General features: G+C 39.9%; 1 protein-coding gene across 1 annotated transcript in view; it reads left to right on the top strand.

Moving 5' to 3' along the window:
- lrguk (leucine-rich repeats and guanylate kinase domain containing) overlaps window positions 1-23,153 on the top strand; it is a gene marked incomplete at its 5' end in the record, with an annotated part of 63,584 nt that overhangs the window by 1,583 nt on the left and 38,848 nt on the right. Inside the window, 8 exons of the mRNA XM_079552198.1 lie at window positions 2,208-2,308; window positions 5,218-5,299; window positions 5,487-5,611; window positions 11,779-11,922; window positions 12,814-12,894; window positions 13,105-13,191; window positions 13,263-13,369; window positions 15,174-15,293. Of these exons, the coding sequence (XP_079408324.1) occupies window positions 2,208-2,308; window positions 5,218-5,299; window positions 5,487-5,611; window positions 11,779-11,922; window positions 12,814-12,894; window positions 13,105-13,191; window positions 13,263-13,369; window positions 15,174-15,293 (847 nt within the window). The remainder of the gene's footprint in view (window positions 1-2,207; window positions 2,309-5,217; window positions 5,300-5,486; window positions 5,612-11,778; window positions 11,923-12,813; window positions 12,895-13,104; window positions 13,192-13,262; window positions 13,370-15,173; window positions 15,294-23,153) is intronic.

Raw genomic sequence — 23,153 nt, 5'->3', positions numbered from 1 at the left:
TGACAAAATGTAACAAAAAATGACAAAAATTTACAAAAAAAATGACAAAGATGTGACAAAAAATGACAAAAAAATGACAAAAATATGACCAAAATATGACCAAAAAAATGATTAAAATTTGATTAAAAAATTGACGAAAAATTGACAAAAAAAGGACCAAAATGTGATAGAAAATGACAAAAAAATGACAAAATGTGATAAAAAATTGACCAAAAAATGACCAAAAAAAATGACAAAAAAGTTACAAAAATGAGTTGAATACCCAACAAAAAAATGATGGAAAAAAATCTGATGACATGAGGAAAAAGATCCTCTCGGTTCAGGCGGGAGTAAAAAAGAGGTTAAACAACTACTGCTTGTGACCGTAATAGAGCTCACATGCACTGATTTATCTATTTTTACCTGGTGGATGTTCTGCCAATGGACTAAACAAAAAAAAAAAAAAATGACGTCCAGCCTGATATCAAAACGTCCTGCTTCAGAGGAACTCTCCTTATTGAGCTGAGAGAGCGCCACGTTTGTGCTGCAGCTGCACTTTCACTCTATTAATGTAATGGACTAAAAAAAAGGAGATGGCTCTTGTGATTTACACGTGACACTGCCCAAAGATTTGCCGATGAATGATAGAGCATATGATACGACAAAGTGAGTCTGGTGTTGCTCACATTTAACTGGTGTGCCTTGACAAAGTGTTGGTCCTGTGACTTCTTAACATGACGGCTTTCTGTGCTCGATACATGTGTCGGAGATTTCCTCAGTGTGCTCTTGTTTCCCCCACCACTAAAAACATGTTCAATAAGCCCGGGTGAGTGCGAGTGTGTTAGAGAGTGGGGGACAAAGGATGGAAATGAGCCCATAGCTACAAATGAGCATGAGTCCCATTTGTTTTTTAATATGCTCTGTCCCGACTCGATAAACAAATACAATAGATTATTATTATGTTTGTTTGTATTTTAAAGAGGGGGTATTATGCTTTTTTCAGTCCCATAGCACCAGTCTATATCACACTACAATGATGAGCAAACCTTCTGTTGGTCTGTAAATGCAGTAAATTAGAATAACTGCCTTGTATAAAATGTCTCTCTCAAAATGGCTGTAGTGAATGTCTTGAAATAGGCCTCTGTCTCTTTAAGAACCTCTGAGCCTTTCCGACACGCCCCCTCCACACGCTGTCTGTGGCATCAGTGGGGAGGGGGTTCTGCTGAGGAGCAGTGGTCGGTTACTCGGCTGGTGACCAAAGCTCGGAGGCGTCTCCAGGAGGTGGGGGCGTTCCTAGGAGGACTCAGGCAAACCTATCCCTAAAATGGCCGCCATCAGAGTTTTTACAGATTACTCAAAAATACGTGAATGTGCCAAGGCAACACTTCAGGCATGTTTTTAATGAGGGAGTGACATAATAACATGATGGAAAGCTTGAAAAAAATCGATTTTGCATAATACCCCCCCTTTAATTTTATTTTGAGAGCAAAGAAAACAAAACAATGAACGAACAGTCCAGATTCAGGGTTCACAAGTGTTTCAGACTTGTTTTTAGAATCCTGTCTATTTTATTACGTAGCACTTTGACATTAAAAGCGATAGATTTCTTTACTGCTAGGGGAAAAAAACTCGACACAGATTACCCTACGACAGTATACAGCAGGGACAGGCAAGTTTGTGTCATGGAGGGCCGATTTTCTTCATTTCCAAAACACCAAGGGCCGAAAACTCACAATTTTAGCCCAAAGTAACGCACTTTTTCTCTACAAATATAAGTTTGGCTCATGATTTATGACCTAATGGGGGCGTTTTGCTGGAAAATGTGAAAATATTGACAGTATTTTCCACATTTTAGAGTCATTTTCATGTGTTTGGTCTCTGATTCATGAATAAATGTTTCTTCAAAATTCTCTCGGGGGCCAAAGGTTTTTTGCTGGAGGGCCGAATCTGGCCTCCGGGCCTGACGTTGCCTCCCCCTGGTGTACAGAAAATGTATTTTTAAATAGTTATGGTAGATGGCGGTGCTGATTATGGACATTCATAGAAGGTTAGGTCTATAGTAAATTTAATTGATCACTTGAAACAGAAAAGTGCAGCCTCTCGAGAGACATGAAAACATATAGAAATAGCATAAGTATAAATATACATAGAGGGCTGCCAATACTTCCTGAACCTACTGTACCATTAAACAAAAGCTCATGTTGTTATTCTGTCCGTCTCCCCCTAAGATCTCTCCTGCGTGACCCACATGCCCTACCTTGCCATCTTGGACGCTTCCCACAACGAGATCTCCGACTTCTTTGGATTCCAGCCTCCTAAAAACCTTAAGGTACCGCAGGACCTTGAACTGACAGGATAAGGCACGGTTTGATCGGCGGCTCGGGCTTCACTCTCTCTCACAATTCCCTCAAGATCGGCCTGGATTTCCATCGCCCATCTGTAGGCCTGTTGAATATGCCGACGAGGCGTTAAGTGCCCTTCGACTGACTTTGCAACTATTTCCAGAACAAAAGACCTTCTTTCTGTGTGTGGCTAATGCGTGAACGTTTGGGGCCTTTACCAACAAAATGGCCGATCATGTGTGGCTTAAGGCGAGACACTGCAGGTGAATAGGGAAAAAATGTATATTTACAGATATCAATTTGAAACTTTTGCTGAACATCACAGATATAAATATGAGAAAAAAATGTGTTGCATTTTTTCTGTCATTTTATGTTTTCACATAAAAATAAGGCATTTTGAGCATTAAAATGGCCACAATTGCCTATATTTTGTGCAACAAAATCAAAATAATGAATTGAGCCAGATTCAATTTATGGTTTTATTGACATATTAGTAACTAAGATTTTGGATATTTTGTTTAGTTTTTCAATAAACCAATCATCAGTGAAAAAATCTGTAAAAACTCAAATTTCGCCTGTTTTTTTTGGTTTCAAAGTTGAATAAATCAGGCTAGGAATTAGATATTAAAAAATCCCTCTGAAAAAACCTTCAAAATCTTGCTAGGTCTCAGACTGTAAAGTTTGGAGTCTGTGGGAGCTTCTATAAGGGCTCAGGCTCTGCCCGAGTGCGGCTTCTCTCATTCAGAGAAAACCAGCCCTGAAGTTTTGTAGCGAGTGCACATGCTCGGCCCGTTCTCCGACTTTTCCGCTCCAGCGTCTCGTAGGAGGAAAAACACCATATTTGGGTGAAAGCGTCATCACGGGGCCCCTTAGCAGGACACGTGGATGTAAAATCTGTCAATATTTATGAATGAAAACCCGCGGGAAAGACGGACTTTCTACGCGGCGCAGCAGCTACTTCCGGGTTGCCCCCACCTCGCAGACAAAACATCATAAAATACACATCATGCGGGTGAGTTTTGTCATTTTTATATCTGACATGAAAACTAAGATGTAAAGGGAGGAAAATAGATAAAAATCTCCACTTCAACCACTGCGCGAAAAATCAATACTTCACCTGCCGTGTCTCACCTTAAAGGGATATTTCATGATTTTTGACTTGGGGCCTCATTTCCTCGTTATCCAGAGTGTTGCTGGTACCTGGAGATTTTTTTTTTGTAATTCATGCAGTTCTTATGTTTGAAGAGATTCGTGGCGCTAGGCTAATGCAAGGCTAGCGCATTTCTATGGTATCAGCTAGCCTGCACTAAAAACAGTCTGACCCACAGTGCACCTGAGGCAAATCACTTATAACACCAGACTAACCATATTTGGGCTGCAACTAACGATTATTTTGTAATCGATTAATCTATCGAAAATTTTTACGATTAATCGATTAATCGCTTGGCTGTGAATGGTGTAGGAAAATTGGATAAAAAAAAAAAAAGTATCACATAAAGCTAAAGTGGCGCCGCTTGAGGACGTGTTGATGGAGGAAACTTAAAGTGAATGTTCGTCGGAGGCTCTTGGCGCTAATTCTGCTTCTGATTGGACGAGACACAGACGGATATTTATGAAATTTACAAAACACCACTTACAATGAAAAACAAAGTAGGTTTTCATCAAAAACACTACACTTTCATGTCATTTTTTCTCTATTTGAGTCTGTGTGAACCAGAAAACGATTAATCGATTACTAAAATAGTTGTCGACTATTTCAATAATCGATTAGTTGTTTCAGCCCTAAACCATATAAATGTCAGTGTCGATAGAGTAATTTCTGGAATATAACTGACCTTGCATCACATTAATGATCGCATGTTAAGGGACTATTTTCTAGCAGATCACTCCGCCGCTGCGTAGCTTATACAACCACGAAGCAGATGCTGCTCAAATATAAGTTATTTTAAATGCAAAATGGTTAAAATTACTCTATCGACACAGATTTATATGGTTAGTCTGGCGTTATAAGTGATTTGCCTCAGGTGCTCTGTGGAGTCAGACTGTTTTTAATGCAGGCTAGCTGATACCATAGAAATGCGCTAGCCTTGCATTAGCCTAGCGCCACGAAACTCTTCAAATATAAGAACTGCATGAATTACAAAAAAAATATCCAGGTACCAGTAGGGCTGTGCAATTAATCGAAATCCGATTACGATTTCGATTACAACAGTAAACGATTACAAAATAAGCATAATCGCAAAAAAACGATTATCATTTTTTATTTTATTTTTTAAATGTTTTTTTTTTTTTCAATTATTTTTTTTTTTCAAATTTTTGAATTTTTGTCACTTTTTTAATGGATTTTTGTCTTTTTCTGCTGGATTTTTGTCACTTTTTTGATGGATTTCTGTCACTTTTTTGATGGATTTTTGTCACTTTTTTGATGGATTTTTGTCTTTTTTCTGCTGGATTTTTGTCACTTTTTTCTGGATTTTTGTCACTTTTTTTCAGGATTTTTGTCACTTTTTTTCAGGATTTTTGTCACTTTTTTGATGGATTTTTGTCACTTTTTTGATGGATTTTTGTCACTTTTTTGATGGATTTTTTTTAAAGGCAACAAATAATCGTTTGAATAATCGTGATTTCAATTATGACAAAAATAATCGGGATTATTATTTTTTCAATAATCGAGCAGCCCTAGGTACCAGCAACACTCTGGAAAACTAGGACATGAGGCCCTATGTCAAAAATCCTGAAACATCCCTTTAAGGCAATCCGAGTTCAGTTGTTGTTGAAGTTTTCTTTTTTCATCCGCTCCATTACAAGTCAACAGAGTAATTACAGCTGAAGCCCGACTTCTTTAATCACTCTGGCGTCTGTTTAGATTGACATGACTTTTTTCCGCTGTCTCCAGGAGGTCGACTTTTCACACAACCGCATGACGAAAATGAAAGATCTCTCAGCCTTCTCATCGCTCAGTAAACTCAATTTGGACAGTATCCTTTTAAACAACATTTGTATTGATCCACGGCCCCTATTGTTCGCACCGCACTGTCTCTATTGTGCCATTTCAATGACACAAACAAACATCATGCATAGCAATAACGTCTGTCTAGACTTATAGATCTGTAGATTTAATTAAAAATGGTGTCGAGTGTAATTTCCTGACCTGGCTTCCCGCAGATAATGGCTTCAGTGAGATTTGCGGACTGGAACCATGTCGTAAGCTCACCCATCTGAGCCTGGCCGACAACAGGATCTCCAGAATCGGCTCCCTGGGCAACTCTCCTTTGATACAACTCAACCTGGTACCCCAACCCCAATTCACTTTTGATTCACTCTCCTCTTCCGCCTCGATCTGGGCTGCTCCTTCCTCGTCATGAGTCGGCTCTGGCTTCATTTCCTCACTCGGTAAAAAAAACCTTGGCTCCCGCACTCGTCTGAGCAGATGGCGCTACAGCGGGCCTTTTCAGTCTCCCCTCTCGGCTCGTTCATGTGTGTGTGTGTGTGTGTGTGTGTGTGTGTGTGTGTGTGTGTCCCAGCCTTTATCACTGGGTCTTCTCATTGTGTCAGCAGCCATTGGTCTAACTGTGCCTGTGCCGCCGTCCCCTCTGGGAGCAGCTGTTCAGGTTTAGGAGGGAAAACAGCCTGGAGCCGGTTCAAAACTCACATCTCGCTGCGAAAAAAGGGGAAATGGAAGTGAGGGGAAATGGCTGAACGGGATTTCGCCTCGGTGTGTTTTCTCACGAGACAATGCGGTATCGTCCAGCTCTCTCTAGGCAAGACAAGGCAAGGCAAGGCAAGTTTATTTGTAGAGCACAATTCATACACAAGGCAATTCAAAGTGCTTCACAGTTGCATAAATACAAGAAAACAAATAGAATCAATAAGAACATCAACATAAAAATAATCAATTACAGTAAAAGGCGAGAGTGTAGATAAAATACTTTCAGTCATATGCACGGGTAAAAAGAACTGTTTTCAGCCTGGATTTGAACATTGTCAGAGTTGAGGCCTGTCTCACATCCTCGTGAAGACTGTTCCAGATTTTAGCTGCATGAAACTGAAACGCAGCCTCACCGTGTTTAGTCCTGACTCTGGGAACCACCAGGAGACCCCTCCCTGAAGTTCTCAGGGCCCGAGATGGTTCATACAGCTGTAACATGTCAGAGATGTACTTTGGAGCTAGACCATGAAAAGACTTGTAACAAGCAGAGCTGTTTTAAAGTCTATTCTCTGAGTGACAGGAAGCCAGTGCAGAGACCGGAGCACTGGACTAATATGGTCGTATTTCCTGGTTCTACAAAAAGTGAATATCAAGCATTGGCTTAAATGACTTGAATTGAGGAAATGTTTCTTGTTTTGAGCGGTTTTCACTCATTTAGACACTTTTCCTGATCGTTTACTTTGCTTGTTTGAGGACATTTCAGACCAGTTCTACGGTAAATCTCGCTTGAAATAAGAAAGTCAAATTGCCAATGAGATAAGACCAATTTTCTTACCCCATTGGCAAAGAAAATGACCTGAAGTGTTAATTTTGACAACATATTTTAATTTAGTTTTAGTCTTAGTCTTTTGACGAAAATGTAATTCGATTTTAGTCTAGTTTTAGTCGACTAAAATTGCATGTCAATTTAGTCGACTAAATTTAAGACGAATTTAGTCGACTTTGCATTGATAATATTCATTATAATCATATTTAATCTTGTTCCTCTGCTTCATGGAGCTGCTCCACATGAACAAAGCTCAGAGCTGATCCTTTAACAGAGGATTTACATGATATGAGGCTCTTTCAGACGGTCAATAGAAGTTTGGATGATTTTAGTCTCTTGTTTTCATTTTTATTTAGTCTTATTTTAGTCGACTAAAATATCTGGATATTTTAGTCATAGTTTTAGTCTCATGAGAAACTTTTGATTTAGTTTTAGTCCAATTTTAGTCGTCAAAAATAACACTTTGACTAAAATTAAGACTAAATATTTTAGTCGACGAAATTAACACTGGGACGAAATGTATCGAAACGAGTCAGAAACATCTCAGAACAAGTGAAATCATCTTGGACAAATGCCCAAGAACTTCTTAACTAGTCAAAACAACTAACATTTGGATTATTACGCTCAAATTGAGATGTTTATACTGATTTACTTAAATACTTTTTGCGGTGAGCTCTCTCAAAGTGCTGCAATCACACTCACACTAAGTTCATCCAATTATATGTTTGTGAAGCCCCTCCATTCGGTCCATGCAGTGTCCATTTCAGCTCTGACCTATCCTCCGCTCAGAACAGCATGCTCCTGTCAGCCAGCTTGTTCCGCCGCCCACTGGAGGACTGACCCAGAGCTGGCGAGGGCCGTTGGCGTCACCCGCCCCACTGACAGGAGCCCTCTGCCAGGCATCGAGCTTGGCAGGGGTTGACACCGGGCGGAGGTGCAGCCAGGACGCTCGATAACAACTTTAGTCAGTGGAAAAGAGTCAAAACAAGTGGTGAACAAGCGGAGAGAGGCCGGTGGGGAGGAAACAATGCCGTGATATCAAAAGTTTTCCCAGTATTGTTGTGGACTCCTTTCCCAGGGCTTGGATTGCAGGGTTTTGTTGCACTGGCGAATGTGAAAACAGCCGGGACAGTTGAATGCACCGTGATCCTAGTGTCTCCTAAACACAACACTCATGCTGAGGTGCCAGGGGAACATTATTGGAGAAACAAACTCATGCTCGTAATCCAAAAGGAGGAAGGAGTCTAATTGTGTATCAACTTCCTGGTGACTGTGGATGTTGAGCGTTTCTTATGCTATTCTGGCAAACTTTTTTTTGGAGCGTGGATAAACTAATGATGTGTTAAGGTAATCGGGACTGGAATTTCAGCATTCTCTGTGAAAAGGTTGAAGGGGCTAGATGCAAGTTGGCCATTTTATACTCACTACTGCCACCTCAGGTCATACGTGTAACTGCACATATATTAAACTCGTGCATGACGGCACTTAGGACCCGAAGCAACACCTTTCACTGCAAAAAGTATTTAACTAGATCAGTATAAACATCTCAATTTGAGCATAATAATCCACATTTTTGTTGTTTTGACGAGTTAAGAAGTTCTTGGGCATTTGTCCTAGATTATTTCACTTGTTCTGAGATGTTTCTGACTCGTTTCGATACGTTTCGTCCTTATTTCGGGTAATGTCCTTTGCCAATGTGGTAAGAAAATTGGTCTTATCTCATTGGCAATTTTACTTTCCTATTTCAAGCGAGATTTACCCTAGAACTGGTCTGAAATGTCCTCAAACAAGCAAAGCAAACTTGGTCCGATCAGGAAAAGTGTCTAAATGAGTCACGCAGGTCATACGGATTTAATATTTTACATCATACGGCTGTTGTAAAAGGGGATTTTGCTGATATTAACATTTAGCCGCTGTTTGCGCAACTTTAGCTGATGTTAGCATAACATTTGCGTGTAGCTTACCTTCACTACAAAAAGTGAATATCAAGCATTGGCTTAAATGACTTGAATTGAGGAAATGTATCTTGTTTTGAGCGGTTTTCACTCATTTAGACACTTTTCCTGATCGGACCAAGTTTACTTTGCTTGTTTGAGGACATTTCAGACCAGTTCTAAGGTAAATCTCGCTTGAAATAAGAAAGTAAAATTGCCAATGAGATAAGACCAATTTTCTTACCCCATTGGCAAAGAAAATGAACTGAAATAAGGACGAAATGTATAAATGTAATGTACAACTAAAATTTGGATTATTGTGCTCAAATTGAGATGTTTATACTGATCTAGTTAATTACTTTTTGTTCATAGTTGTATTTAGCGGTTTCTTTTCTGTTTTCACACAGCTTGGCTCCTCTGAATGATTCCATAACTCCCACCAGAAGGCGGCATTTGTCCACATTTCTCATCGGGGCTTACAAAACATTTCATGACAATCTGTACAGAGTGCTCTTCTGTGGGGGTGCGGCCCACAACAAATGTGTGGTGGGAACAGAAGTGTGTGTGGGGGGTAGAGTCGATACGTGCACATAGATCGTGCCGTGCGCGGCCCCATCGGAGCAGTGAGCAACCAGTGCAGGCCGGGGCTCCATCTCCAGATGTGGAGCCAGAAATACCTCGCTTGAGGATTAACCTATTGTACATTTTTTTAGTGGTAGGGGAAAACGGAGTAGCTGGAGGAAACCTAGGCAAACCTGCAAAAAAAATGGGGAGAACATGCAAACCCACACAGAAAGGCCTCGTCCAGATGGGGATCGAACCCGGGACCTTCTAGCTGTGAAGCTAACCGCTGTGCTACCGTGCCGCCTATACTAAAAACCTATATTTTCAATTTACATTAGCGTTAGGCGGCTGAGAATGGCCTCCCTCTTAGAGATGAAGCTTAAGAAGGAGATTAGGACAGAGTGAAGTGAGTGGATAATGCATTGTGTAGTGTTTTGAGTGTCTAAACAGTGCTGTAAAAATCCTATACATTTTTATCTTTATTTTAATCTTCAATCTGACCAAAAGGATTGCACTGATACCTAGTAAATAATCCATGCTCCTACTTTTCCCACATCGAAAACACTTTGTCATTTTACTGTATACAATTGTTTTGCCTAATATTTTTAACCTATACTGTATTTGTATTATTTTATTTTATTGTCATTTATTCATTTGCATGTGCTGCCTTTAATGCCCATCATTTCCCATTATTTACTTTTACCGTCAGTCTGTTTTCCTAAGAAGTCATTCTGCTTCATGAGTCTCACTGGGGTTTGTTGGTAAATAGTAATAGGTTGTTTTTACATCACTAATGGCCATCTCTCGCTCTTCTTCCCCCCTCTTGTTGCTAGCATGCTGCGCTAGCCCCTCGCCAGCTGTTCGCCTGTCAGTCCTCACCTGTCAGGGTTTAGCATCGAGCAGCGGGCGCGTCATGCACCTCAGAGCCGGGGCAGCGGAAAGTTCAGGCGCCCCGTGGAGAGTCCGTAAAATTGATTATTGTGAATCACTGACCATGTCCAGAGCCGGGTGTGAACAGGGAGGATGTGGCATTATTAGGGAACAGAGTTTTATACAAACCAAATTATGTATTAAAGCTGCACTATGCAACTTTTGATGTAAAAAAGAAAACAAAAGTTGATATTAGTGTGGTTAGCTTAGCGCCTTTACATTCCATTCTGGTGGCTCCTATGATGTTTCAGGTCGTTTTTTTTTAATGATTCCTGGTAGGTTTTCGGAATGGAATGCAAACGTAGCCATGGATATGGTTCAATCAGCAGTGAAAACCCAAAGAACAATACGTTTGTTAAGTGTGACGTCACGACTTCTGCTTCCGGGTACTAGCAGACCGGCAAATATCCAAAAAAAAAAACATAAAAAACTCTTAAAGAGGGGGTAATGTGCTTTTTTCAATCACAGAGCACCAGTCTATATCACACTACAATGATGACCAAACCTTCTGTTGGTCTGTAAATGCAGTAAATTAGAATAACTGCCTTGTATAAAATGTCTCTCTCAAAATGGCTGTAGTGAATGTCTTGAAATAGGCCTCTGTCTCTTTAAGAACCTCTGAGCCTTTCCGACACGCCCCCTCCACACGCTGTCTGTGGCATCAGTGGGGAGGGGGTTCTGCTGAGGAGCAGTGGTTGGTTACTCGGCTGGTGACCAAAGCTCGGAGGCGTCTCCAGGAGGTGGGGGCGTTCCTAGGAGGACTCAGGCTAACCTATCCCTAAAATGGCCGCCATCAGAGTTTTTACAGATTACTCAAAAATACGTGAATGTGCCAAGGCAACACTTCAGGCATGTTTTTAATGAGGGAATGACATAATAACATGATGGAAAGCTTGAAAAAGTCCATTTTGTATAATACCCCCCCTTTAACAACAACCATCAATATTTGTGAAACTCAATTTAGAGTTACTAAACCTACTTATTTCTCAGACACATTTGCCAAAAATAAAGTCTTTACTGCCGGGGTTAGCGTAGCTGCTAACGCGCCGTTAGCATTTATCTCCGCTAACCTGGATGTACTGATTTTGGTAAATATTACTTTTATAGCAGTAGGTTCAGCATTTTTGACTAATAGGCCTGATAAATAAGTATGTTCAGTAACTCTCAGTTGAGTTTCAGAAATATTGATTGTGGTTTTAAAGAGTTTTTTGTAGTTTCTCGCACATCTGCGGACCCGGAAGTCGAGCTGTGACACCACTTAACAAAGAATTGATCCTGGAGCATCGGGATGGTAAGTAAAAGCGCTGTGCTGACCGCCCAAGCAGCCGCTGGGTCACTGAAAGGTCAAACACGTTAATGTCAACTTTTTTACTTACATAAAAAGTTGCATAGTGCACCTTTAAAAAAAGTAATCCCAATCATTCCTGTTTTTATGGCTTGAAAATTGGTTCTGAAAGTGCATATGGGGTAATTTAATTGAAGCACAATAAGTAAGTGCCAATATTGTATACTTACCTGTGTAGTTTGATGCTTCCTTTGTCCGTCTGAATGCAGAGGGGGAACAAGTTGACGAAGATCGAGGGGCTAGAAAATCAGAAGAATCTGCAGGTGCTGGACTTGTCTCAGAATCAGATCGTCAGTCTGTCGGGTCTACACAACCTCCACGTGCTCTGCCAACTCAACATGGAGAGAAACATGGTAAATCCTCGTGGCTGTGTCTCGATATGTTGCAGTATTAGAGCCTCCACCTCCTGCACCAATGGTTGATCTAATAAAAATAGGATTAGGATATTCTCAGTAACAGCATTTTTACAGATATTGCAATCTTTTACTAAATTTCAAGACATTTCAAGACAGTATTAGATGTTAAACAAAAAAAAGCTGTATTTTTTTTTTTTTTACAAATTGTGTCAAAACAATATATTTTTAAGTTCTAAAGGCTAAAATTTAACTGCATTAGGAAAATATTGAGCTTGTGTTTTTGTTGTAGGCAAACAATATCAGTCAGATTAAAGATATCGCAAACCAATAAAATGGTGTGGGAAAGAAATACATTATTGGGTGCAACTATTGTTAGAAAATACTTATTTTAAAGCTATACAAAGTAACTTGTTTACCTTAATAAATCCTTTCCGTCGTCCCTCTGGGGGTTATACAAGTGTTAGTGGGATGATTGGGGTCTTTCATCTCCCCCTGGTGTCTCTGGCCAGAAAACCACAATTGCAACTTGACTTCCACCGGACCGGAGTCACCAATACAAACTAATGGAATCACAAAGAAGCTAACAAGCTAACGGGCAAAGCTAACTGTGGGCTAGCACCACTTAAACAGTATTTACAGCAAAGTTTGAGTGAAAAAAAGTATCTCCATTGTGTAATTGGATGTACAATATCCCTCTCTCTCTTTTGTCTTTTCTGTCAGCGTAGTATTTATTCTCACGGACAATTAATGAGTAAAAAACGCAACTTGCTACGACACCTGCAGTTGCGCTTATGGCCTCTAGGGGCATGAGTGTTTACGTTATTAGGAGATTGTACGATTCGGGTTTCTGACTTAAAATCATTAACTAAATGGACTTTTCTTTTCCAGATAAGTGAAATCCAGGAGTGTAAGCACATTTGTAATCTGTTGCTTCTGAGAGACCTGAATTTGCTCGGAAACCCTGTCCAGGTAAATAAATACTCAACACTTATAAAAACAAAAAAACCCACTGCCGATAATGTATTCATTTGGGTTTAAAAAAACGGATACATGAGCTAATTACACATACATTAAGTTAGACAGGGATGTTTGCAAAGCATCGGTTCATTATTTGTTTGTTTGTAAATGTGTTATAGATATGCCTTGTTATAAAGTCTTATGAATTGATCTCACTGACAGGAACAACCAGACTGCAGACTGTCAGTTGTGTTTTTGCTTCAACATTTGACTGTTCTGGACCAGGAAAATGTTTCCCCCGAAGAGAAGGTGAGGTACAAAGTCTTACCAATATCAACAAAATAACTGGCACACTCATGTAAAGCAATGCTTGTTTGCAGGTGTCCTCGGTGAATAAGTTTGATCCTCCTCCAGAAGTGGTGGCCGCCCGGGATCACATGACCCACATGGTGTATCAGATGATGCAGCCTCAGGTGCTCTACGACAGGTTGGCATCAGGAGCTCTGTCTGTACTGTTCACTTTGAACACATAAAAAAACATATGACTTAGACTACGGCTGGGAAAAAATTATTTGATTTAAAAATCGAGTTGGTAGGTCAAATCGATTCAAGTTTAAAAAAAATATTTTTTCAATATTTTTTTTGTATACATATATATTTTTTTCAGCTCTCTGCTCTCTGCTCAGAGGAAGAAGAACCTGCCGTACAAATGTGCTCAGAAGAACAGAGCCCATTTTTGTTGTTACAGTATAAATAATTTGGATGTTTGACAGTCTTTGTTGCACAGTGACTTTTCAGTTGGAGAAAGGGTTTTCCTTTGCAATTTTGTTTTTGTTGACGCACATTGATTAAATACACCAAATATATATATTCATGATATATTTACAGTTCGCAGTTATTTTGTTTTAAATGGGGGGGAAAAAATTGAATCGAATCGTAAATCAAGTTTTTTATTTTGGGGGAAAAAATCATCCAGCTCTAACTTAGACCAGTGTTTCTCAAGGCACCATTAACCTAGTACGACAAGGCGCGACACAAATAAAAAGTTATTTGTCATATGTCATAGTGTATTTCCCACGCACATTGAACAAGCCGCAGACAAGCCTTTGAAGCTGAAATTATGACCAAAAAAACACAATAACATTGTTTTTCGGTAGTGTTTCCATACAGTTTCAGATGGATTCTACCAGTTGAGAATCACTGACTGAACCACAGTGGTAGAGTTTCTTCTTTTCTCATCAGATGGCCATTTAAAGCCACACTGTGCAACATTTCACCAAGTAAAGCTAAAATTGAAATGCTTTCTTGTGATGACCCACTGCATCTGAGGCTGCTCTTCAGGAGCCTGTTTGGTAATGTTTGGGTTGTTTAATTGTTTGTGAGTTTTCTGACAGTTTAGTTGTTCTTGTGACAAGATAACCTTGGAATGATGTGTGACTTTAAATACAGATGAAAATCAAGCCCTGAGCAGTGATTAGTCACCTTGAATGTCACCAAGATATATCACCAATGTCCACTTGGTAGCGTTTTAATGCCTTTGAGAAAACTAAAGCCCTGCTTCTTTTGAGCTTCACATTTCATTTTAACCGGTTAAATCCGTTGGTCACGCAACTGAATCATGACGAGGCTGACCAATAAGAGCAATAGGGAACTTTTCTTCCCAACAATTTCTTCATTAAAATTGCTGCTTGACTGAAATAAAATGGTATTATTTACAACAGATGTTATCCATCTAAATTAGAAATATTTTCAAAAGCATTCAAACCTGTCATTATGCACTTTTCATGTCTTCAGAGATCTGCAGATAAAGACTTAGACTTTATTTATCCACAATGGAAATTGTGTTGTTACAGCAGCTCAATAATATAAACATATGAAGCCAAGAACCAGAACAGAATATAGTAATAGAAGTAACCAATGAAAATAATTAGTAGGAAGTACGCATGATACTAACAAGCACACATGTACATGATACACACACATGTAATGTTAGTGTCATTTATGAAGTGTTTTATCTCCATCAGTATTTTTAAACGGCCATTATCAGCCAATAAAAGACTTCATCCTATTTACTGCTCCCCTCGTACCTCATAGAACGACCTCATCAGGCTGCTGTTAAAATTAACTGTAGGCGCGATGTCTTAAAGCCGGCTGCACTTTGCTCTCATCGCCGACGCTTACTGCTCTCCTGTGCCCTGTACAAGTACATAAGCTATATAGGATTAAATGGAGTCATCATAAAGTAAAAGTCCATCAGGAGATGATGTGTGCGGTCTTGTGTCTTTAAGCAGCACTCTGCCCAGCGTGGACAGCCCGTACCCCATGCTGGTGCTGACTGGGCCTCAGTGCTGTGGGAAGAGGGAGCTGGCTCACCGACTCTGCCAGGAATTCAGTGAATACTTCAACTATGGGTGAGTGTTATACAGTCTGTAATGTCTGAAACAGATGATAGGAAGAGATTTCTGTGTCATTTTAGAAGTGGAGCAAAGGGCTTGTAGTTCCAGTGTTTTAATACATAATTATGACTTTTTAAGACTGAACCATTTTGGGAGAAACATCACATTTTTCAGCGAACTGAATTTACTGGCACAATGTATCACCAAATTAGGTAACACTTTATTTTACAGTACCCTTGATACATTTTACCTAACTACAATTAGTACAATGTAATGTGCTCTGAAACAATGTGCAATAACTTGTACCTATGGGTTAGATACACAATGGAATAATATGTGTATATGTAGTGTGTAGGTACATAATGTAGTAAGACATAACTCTAACCCTAAACCTAACCTTAAGCCCTAACCCTAAGGGTTTCATGTCCTATTACATTATATACCTACAAAGTACTAATACAAATTATTCCACTGTGTATGTACTACAAAGGTACAAGTTATTACAGATTGTTACAAAGCTATCCATTAGTTATCCATATTGATGTAGTAAACGGCTTCACGGACCTGCAAATAGAGCTTTTTCTCCCCGCATGGTCTGGAATGGTGAAGCATTTGCCGACTATGGCAAGTTATGAATGTCCATTTCATGGCATTTATATAATTTCTGATGTTCCTTCATAATAAACAAATTATCAGATGATGTTTAGTGGCCGTTGGAAGAGAGCCCGACCCACAATTAGATGAAAACATTTAATATGTTTCAACATCTGGATCAGAAGCCACTTTTATTTGTTAATTTTATTATTAACCATTTCATTAATGACTTCTAACTAGGCTTTGACTTCATTTAAATGAGGTCGATGGTTGACAACAGCTGAAAACATCTGTATTGTTCATAAGTTGCGATGTTTGAGGCTAAATGCTAATGCTACATAGGAAAAATAAACTGATCAAAATACAGAGTTCTTAATGTTTCCCAGGGTAGCCCGGCTTAAAGGGATGTTTCAGGATTTTTTACCTCATTTCCTCGTTTTCCAGAGTGTTGCTGATTTCAATGGCAAGAAGCCACAATTTATTCACAAAATCACCGAGGTCTAAACTTAACACAAGGTTTCAACATTTCAACACCGGCTAAAGGAAACATTTCATTACCATTTTTGTTTGAATTAATTAGCGCTGTCAGTTGATTAATTCTTGAAACCATGATTCATCACAGTTTATTATCATGTAGTATTATAAGTATTCTATCAATTTTTCAATAGCAGGTCTACATAAAAAGCGCAAATTCAAAGCATTTGCTCAGAACAGCAAATTTACAACTATTTCAAGAATAAATGTGAAAAGCCCATCTGCTCACAGTTTGTAATTAGTAACACCAGTGCTTTGTTTTTCATACGTTTTTAAATTGTTAATTATCTTTTGACTGATCGTGATTCATTTTTTGATTAAAGCATTAACTTTGACAACCGTAAATGAAGTAAAATGCAGCCATAATAGTGAAATTTGCGACATGTAACAGTTCTAAGCTTGAAGCGTGAGGTTTGCTAATTGCTGTAGATGTAAAAACGTGAGCCTCCACTCGTCTCCACTGTGCGACGGTTCAAAGAGAAAACCGTAGAAGTTTAATGTTTTTAGTTGAGCCGAGCGCCACATGCTAACAGCGCTTGTGTCTGCGGAAAAGTAAAATCATGCCTGGCCTCTGGTGCATTTGACTCTAGCGGAGGTGCGGCGGCGCTGAGGTTATATTTTGTTGACAAGACGTTTGACAGAGATCCTTTTTACAGCGAGAGGATGACCCACTCTGCGACTATTGTTCCAAACAACCTCAGTGTGTACACCCGTATTAAAGGAATAGGCCACCGTTTTTACACACTGAGATATGTTCTTACCTTAGCTTTGACGTGTTCTTTAGGACCTGTCTGATCTTCCCCCGTGCCTTCAGTCACGTAAACACAGCGCAGACGGAGTAGTTTGGCATCCGCACAGTAAAGTGAAGATTACTGCGCGGATTTCGAACTACTCCTGGTATTATTACGCCTTACAATATAGTCCCCCCTTTTATCCGCTTAGAAAATCCACATTGTTTAATTTTGTGTAATTATACTTTGTAGTGGAACACTTCACGTAACCATATTTAAATATGGAAAACGTGGAAGAGCTTGGTAGCTTCTATCTTGACCTGTTTTGGAGCTATAGAGGAGAGAGGGAGAGGCTAAATGCTAACGCCGTCTGCGCTGTGTTTACGTGACTGAAGGCACGGGTGAAGATCAGACAGGTCCTAAAGAACTCGTCAAAGCTAAGGTAAGAACATATCTCAGTGTGTAAAAACGGTGGCCTATTCCTTTAAAGCAGTACTAGCTCATGCCCCTAGAGGCCATAAGCGCCACTGCAGGTGTCGAAGCATGTTGCGTTTTTTTTACTCATTAATTGTCCGTGAGAGTAAATACTACGCTGACAGAAAAGACAAAGGGAGAGGGAGGAGATATTTTACATCCAATTACACAATAGAGATAGTTATTTTCACTCAAACTTGGCTGTAAATACTGTTTAAGAGGCGCTAGCCCGCAGTTAGTTTCGCCCGTTAGCCTGTTAGCTTCTTATTTGTGCTTCTATTAGTCACAATAGTGTAGCAAAGTTGCAATTGTGGTTTTCTGGCCACAGACACCAAGGGGAGATGAAAGACCCTCCAATCATCCCATTAACACGTGTATTACCCCCAGAGGGACAAAGGAAAGGATTTATTAAGGCAAACAAGTTATTTAGTACTGCTTTAAAGGAGGTTTTTACATCGACTGTCCCTCCTTTTTTACCCATGAGACACTACCTGACTAAAAACTATGTTGCCACAATTTTTTTTGTTTTGTTTTTTGGTTCGACCGCCTTTAGCTTTGATTACGGCAGCATTTCCAGTGACATTGTTTTAATAACCTGCTGCAATGTCATGAGATCCAGCGTTACATTCGTTATCCACCAATATCTTGTATTGATGATGGGCGAGTGTGACCACCGCAGCACATCCCAAAGATTCTCCTTCTGGTTAAGATGTGGCCTCTGTGGAAAACGGTGTCTCCCGCTTCTTCGACCCCTTTATCCACAACATGAGCCCCACGGATCCGGCCGTTGTCATCTTGGAATACGCCCGTGTCATCAGGGAAGAAGGAATCCACTGATGGAGTTACCTGGTCATTCGGGAAGTTCAGCTAATCTCATCCTTTGGGCTCGTAGTGTTTATTAAACCTAGATCAGACCAACTGCGGCGACCCCAGAACAAAGCAGCAAAACCTAACCTCAAAAACATGCTCCGTAAATTACATCACGGCGTAATTGCTTGCAAGATTGCCAGGAACGTACACAGAAATGATAAAAGAAGCAAAAAAATAGCAAACAATCGAGTGGGGAAGGTTATTTGAAAAGCATAACGATGCATTTTCTCCGAGACTGTAAGCTCTATAATCCCCTTGACTTTCTTCCAACGGCAGACGATCAATAAAAAATAATCAACAGTCTAAACCTCATAATCTTCCCCGTGGTAATTATAATCATCGAGGATTACAAAAGCAATGTACCTCTTTATTAGCTTTCATAGATCACATTCACTGTGCAAACCTTGTCCGTGAACTGTAGGGCAACGTGATAATTGTTATATTAATTGAAATCGAGCTACAGTGTGCATTCATCGATTCAAGCTATGCAACAGCAGCCGCCATGTTTTCCTTTTCAACGATGCTCTGAAACACTTTAATTAATGATTTGGCAATGCTTTGTTAGTTGATTACATCGTTCACACATTTGGACTATTTCTAAGCAACAACGATCGGGGAAATGATCACACAGGCAAAAAAGATGGTCTGTAATGTCACGATAAAATGCAGGCCTTTTCGTGCTGCTGAGGTGAAATGCCTCGAAACCAGCAGTGCTAACTGATGGTCTTGAAGTCATGAATTAAAGATGTACAACACAGTGAGCAAACTTGTTTACTGTTCAGGATAAATTTGTCTGGTTTTCAAGCTAGTTGAAGGCCTAAACAGTAAACCCTAGCAAAAAGCTATTCCTAAATAATTATTATGATTAAAGAGGGGGTATTATGCTTTTTTCAGTCACATAGCACCAGTCTATATCACACTACAATGATGACCAAACCTTCTGTTGGTCTGTAAATGCAGTAAATTAGAATAACTGCCTTGTATAAAATGTCTCTCTCAAAATGGCTGTAGTGAATGTCTTGAAATAGGCCTCTGTCTCTTTAAGAACCTCTGACTCTTTCCGACACGCCCCCTCCACACACTGTCTGTGGCATCAGTGGGGAGGGGGTTCTGCTGAGGAGCAGTGGTTGGTAACTCGGCTGGTGACGAAAGCTCGGAGGCGTCTCCAGGAGGTGGGGGCGTTCCTAGGAGGACTCAAGCAAACCTATCCCTAAAATGGCCGCCATCAGAGTTTTTACAGATTACTCCAAAATACGTGAATGTGCCAAGGCAACACTTCAGGCATGTTTTTAATGAGGGAATGACAGAATAACATGATGTAAAGTGTAGGAGCTATTTGTCAGTTTTTTGATTTAAAGCTAAAATGTCACTTTTTGTTTATTAGTTGCACATAAGTATGTTTTCTTTTTTGTTATGTAGTCTTCAATATGCTAAGTTAAGTCTAATTTGCTTACTTTTTGTTTTATTTTACTTGGTTAGTCTTTTATTGCGCACCTAGGGGATATAGGGGAGTAGCGCACATTGTCCAACACGCACCTGGGTGGGCTAATGGTTTTTTACCAGTCACGTCGGAGAGGCAGCAAGTAGGCCTTACATGAAATCTTGCTGTTTGCCGTCCAAATCTGGAAAATAAACCCTCTTTTTGAAACTTTAAGTTTGTTTGGACATTGCTCTCTTTTGAATGCTGCGTAAACCAAAAACCCAGGGTGCGTCTGAAGTGTTTATTTGAAGTTTTCTTATGTCGCAGTTTAAGTTTAAGTTTTGTTGACAAATACTCACTATATAAGTAAAAAACCAGCCCGTGGACCTAAAGGAGGATTCATCGGATCAAGATCTAAAGGATTACAATGGATTAATGCGCGGATGGCATCGTAAAGATTGTTTAATCCAACGCCTTTTGTTCTGTGGAGTCTTCAGCGGGAAAGTTGCCTCGCCCACAACAAACTAACAAATGCTCTGCTCTTCAAAGACAATGGTACGTAAAATGATTGCTAATGCTGTAAAGGAAAACGGCCAAACGATTGGAGTTTGATGATAGCGATCAATAAAAGATACACATTTGTCGACGAGGAATCAAAAGTTGGATTAATGCTGCAGTACCTTTACGCACCACCAGATGAACCACACCAAGCTGACGCATACAACTTTGGAATGAAAGATTGAATTTGTTGCTCTGAACTCTTGTGCATCTCTTGAAAATTGAGTCATAAAAGACCACCTTTAACAGTGTTTTGTTGAAAATGTCGGATGTCGCAAAAGCACAATCAAATGTTGAAAATGAACAAGCTTCATCCAAAAGAAGCCAGAAATTCACGTTTAAAGGATTGAGCTTGCAATTACAAACATGTCAAGAAAAACGGAATGCAAAGAACAAACAAGCCAAAAGGCTGATGGAGGATTTGAACATATTAATGGCTTCAAAGGACAATTCTAAAAATGTCGCTTCTCTTTTGGACGTGTTTATCCAACGTCACCAAGACGTAAAGGATGCGCACGATGCTTTCGTAAAATTGCCTTTACCTCCAGATGAACTTACAAGGCAAAACGAACACATTGCAAATAAAATGACTGTGTACTGTGAATTCACGGATCGTGTCAAAAGTTGGCTGCGTGATGTCGGTCATTCAAATGTGTCGCCAAACGCTGACGACGGTAAACCTGTTGATGATTTAAATCCAGAGGACAGTGCCTCGAATGTGTGCTGCACTAATAAGTCAAATGTTTCAAAGACGAGCTTTCAAGCATCGCATATTTCTTCCATAATGTCAGTGCGCCTTAAAGCAGAAGTCGATAAAGCTGCACTGTTGGAGCGGGTTGCTGCTCTTAATAAAAAACATGAAATTGAAGCAGAGGAGGAAAAAATCCGTATTGAAAGTGAAAAACTTAAAAGGAAAAAGGAACAACTCGAACTTGAAACTCAACTTGCTGTTACAAACGCTAAGATTCATGTATTGGACATTAATTCATCTCAGTGTGGTTCAAAAGTTTCTCGTTACTCCAAGCGTTCTGATGGCATGAACTCTTACCTAAATAAAAGTTGTGCTACACCAACGTTAAATCCAAGTGCCCAAGTGTTTGTCCCGGAGCAAATGGAAACTGGTGCCAGTCATGTCACAACACTAGAACCACCTGTTGTTCGTCCCAAAGAAAAAATACATGACATGTCTCAAAATAAAAATGTTGCACTCGTAACTAAAGCTGTTCCGCCTGTCTCCTTTGAAAGTACCTATTTGCAACCATCTGTTGTTCGTCCCAAACAAAAGTCACCTGACATGCTGCAAAACAAAAATGTTCCAGGCATAACTCAAACTGCTCCGCCTGTATCAGTTGAAAGTGCTCATCTGCAATCACAAATAAATCAGTCCAGCATGATTGACATAATGCAAAAGCAAAATGACATCACTTCTATGTTGGTCCAGCAAAATATGAACTCTGTCCTGCCTTCTCGAACCATTCCAGTCTTTGATGGAGACCCACTTCAATATAAATCTTTCATCAGAGCGTTTGAGAATGGTGTGGAGATTAAAGTGTCCAGTTGGAGTGACTGTCTAAATTTTCTCGAACAGTACACCAGGGGGCAGCCGAGAGACCTGGTTCACAGTTGCCAGCATTTACCTGTTGAACAAGGTTATCAAAGAGCCAAAGATCTTCTTGCTGAGCATTTTGGGAATGAACATAAAATTGCACATGCATACATGGAAAAAATTGATAACTGGTCACCAATTAAAAGTGAAGATATACAAGCACTCCAGGCATTCTCATTGTTTCTCAGAGGTTGTTCAAACTTAACGGAACACATCGCTTATATGAGAGAACTTGATTTACCAACAAATATGAGAAACATCATTTTAAAGCTTCCTTACAAATTGCGGGAACGATGGAGAACTGTGGCTTGTGAACTTCAGGAGAGAAATGGTCAAAGAGCATTATTCACTGATCTAGTCGCATTCATTGAAAAGCAAGTTAAAATTGCATCTGATCCACTCTTTGGCAACATCCAAGATCCACAGCACTCCACTCCCAAGAGCTCCAATAACAGCTACACAAAGCAAAGAAAAAAGGGAAGTTTTGCCACAAATGTAACAGAAGTAAACAAAAATGCAACAGGAAATAAAAACAAATTCTCTGCAAGTCAAAGCTGTTTGTATTGTTCAATGACAAATCATGTATTGGAAAAATGTTTTCATTTCAAAGAAAAGTCACACAAGGACAAAGTAAACTTTATTAAGGAAAAAGGAATTTGTTTTGGATGTCTCAAAGCTGGTCACACAAGCAAAGAATGCAGAAATCGAATGGACTGTGCTGTATGTCACCAAAGGCACCCCACTGTCATGCATATTGAACATGGCAATACAGTGTTCCCTAAACACAGTCAACAACCAGCCAGCGCCTCAACTACATCCACGCAAACCTGTGGCCACATTGGGGCCGGTGATGAAGATCATTCAGTGCTGTCTATTGTAGCTGTTCAAGTCAGGAGTCAAAAGTGCAGTTCACCTGTAAATACGTATGCATTTTTAGATCCTGGCAGCACTGGCACCTTTTGTACAGAAAGTCTTTCAAGAAAACTAAATGTGAAAGGCAAAAGAGCAAGTGTCCTGCTGCGAACAATGGGACACAAAAACATTGTGAATACAAACATAATATCTGGACTTGAAGTTGCAGCGCTTGA

Source organism: Gobius niger (genome assembly GCF_951799975.1).
Source record: "Gobius niger genome assembly, chromosome: 2".
Lineage (NCBI taxonomy): Eukaryota > Metazoa > Chordata > Actinopteri > Gobiiformes > Gobiidae > Gobius > Gobius niger.
This window is presented reverse-complemented; position numbering and strand designations above follow the sequence as displayed.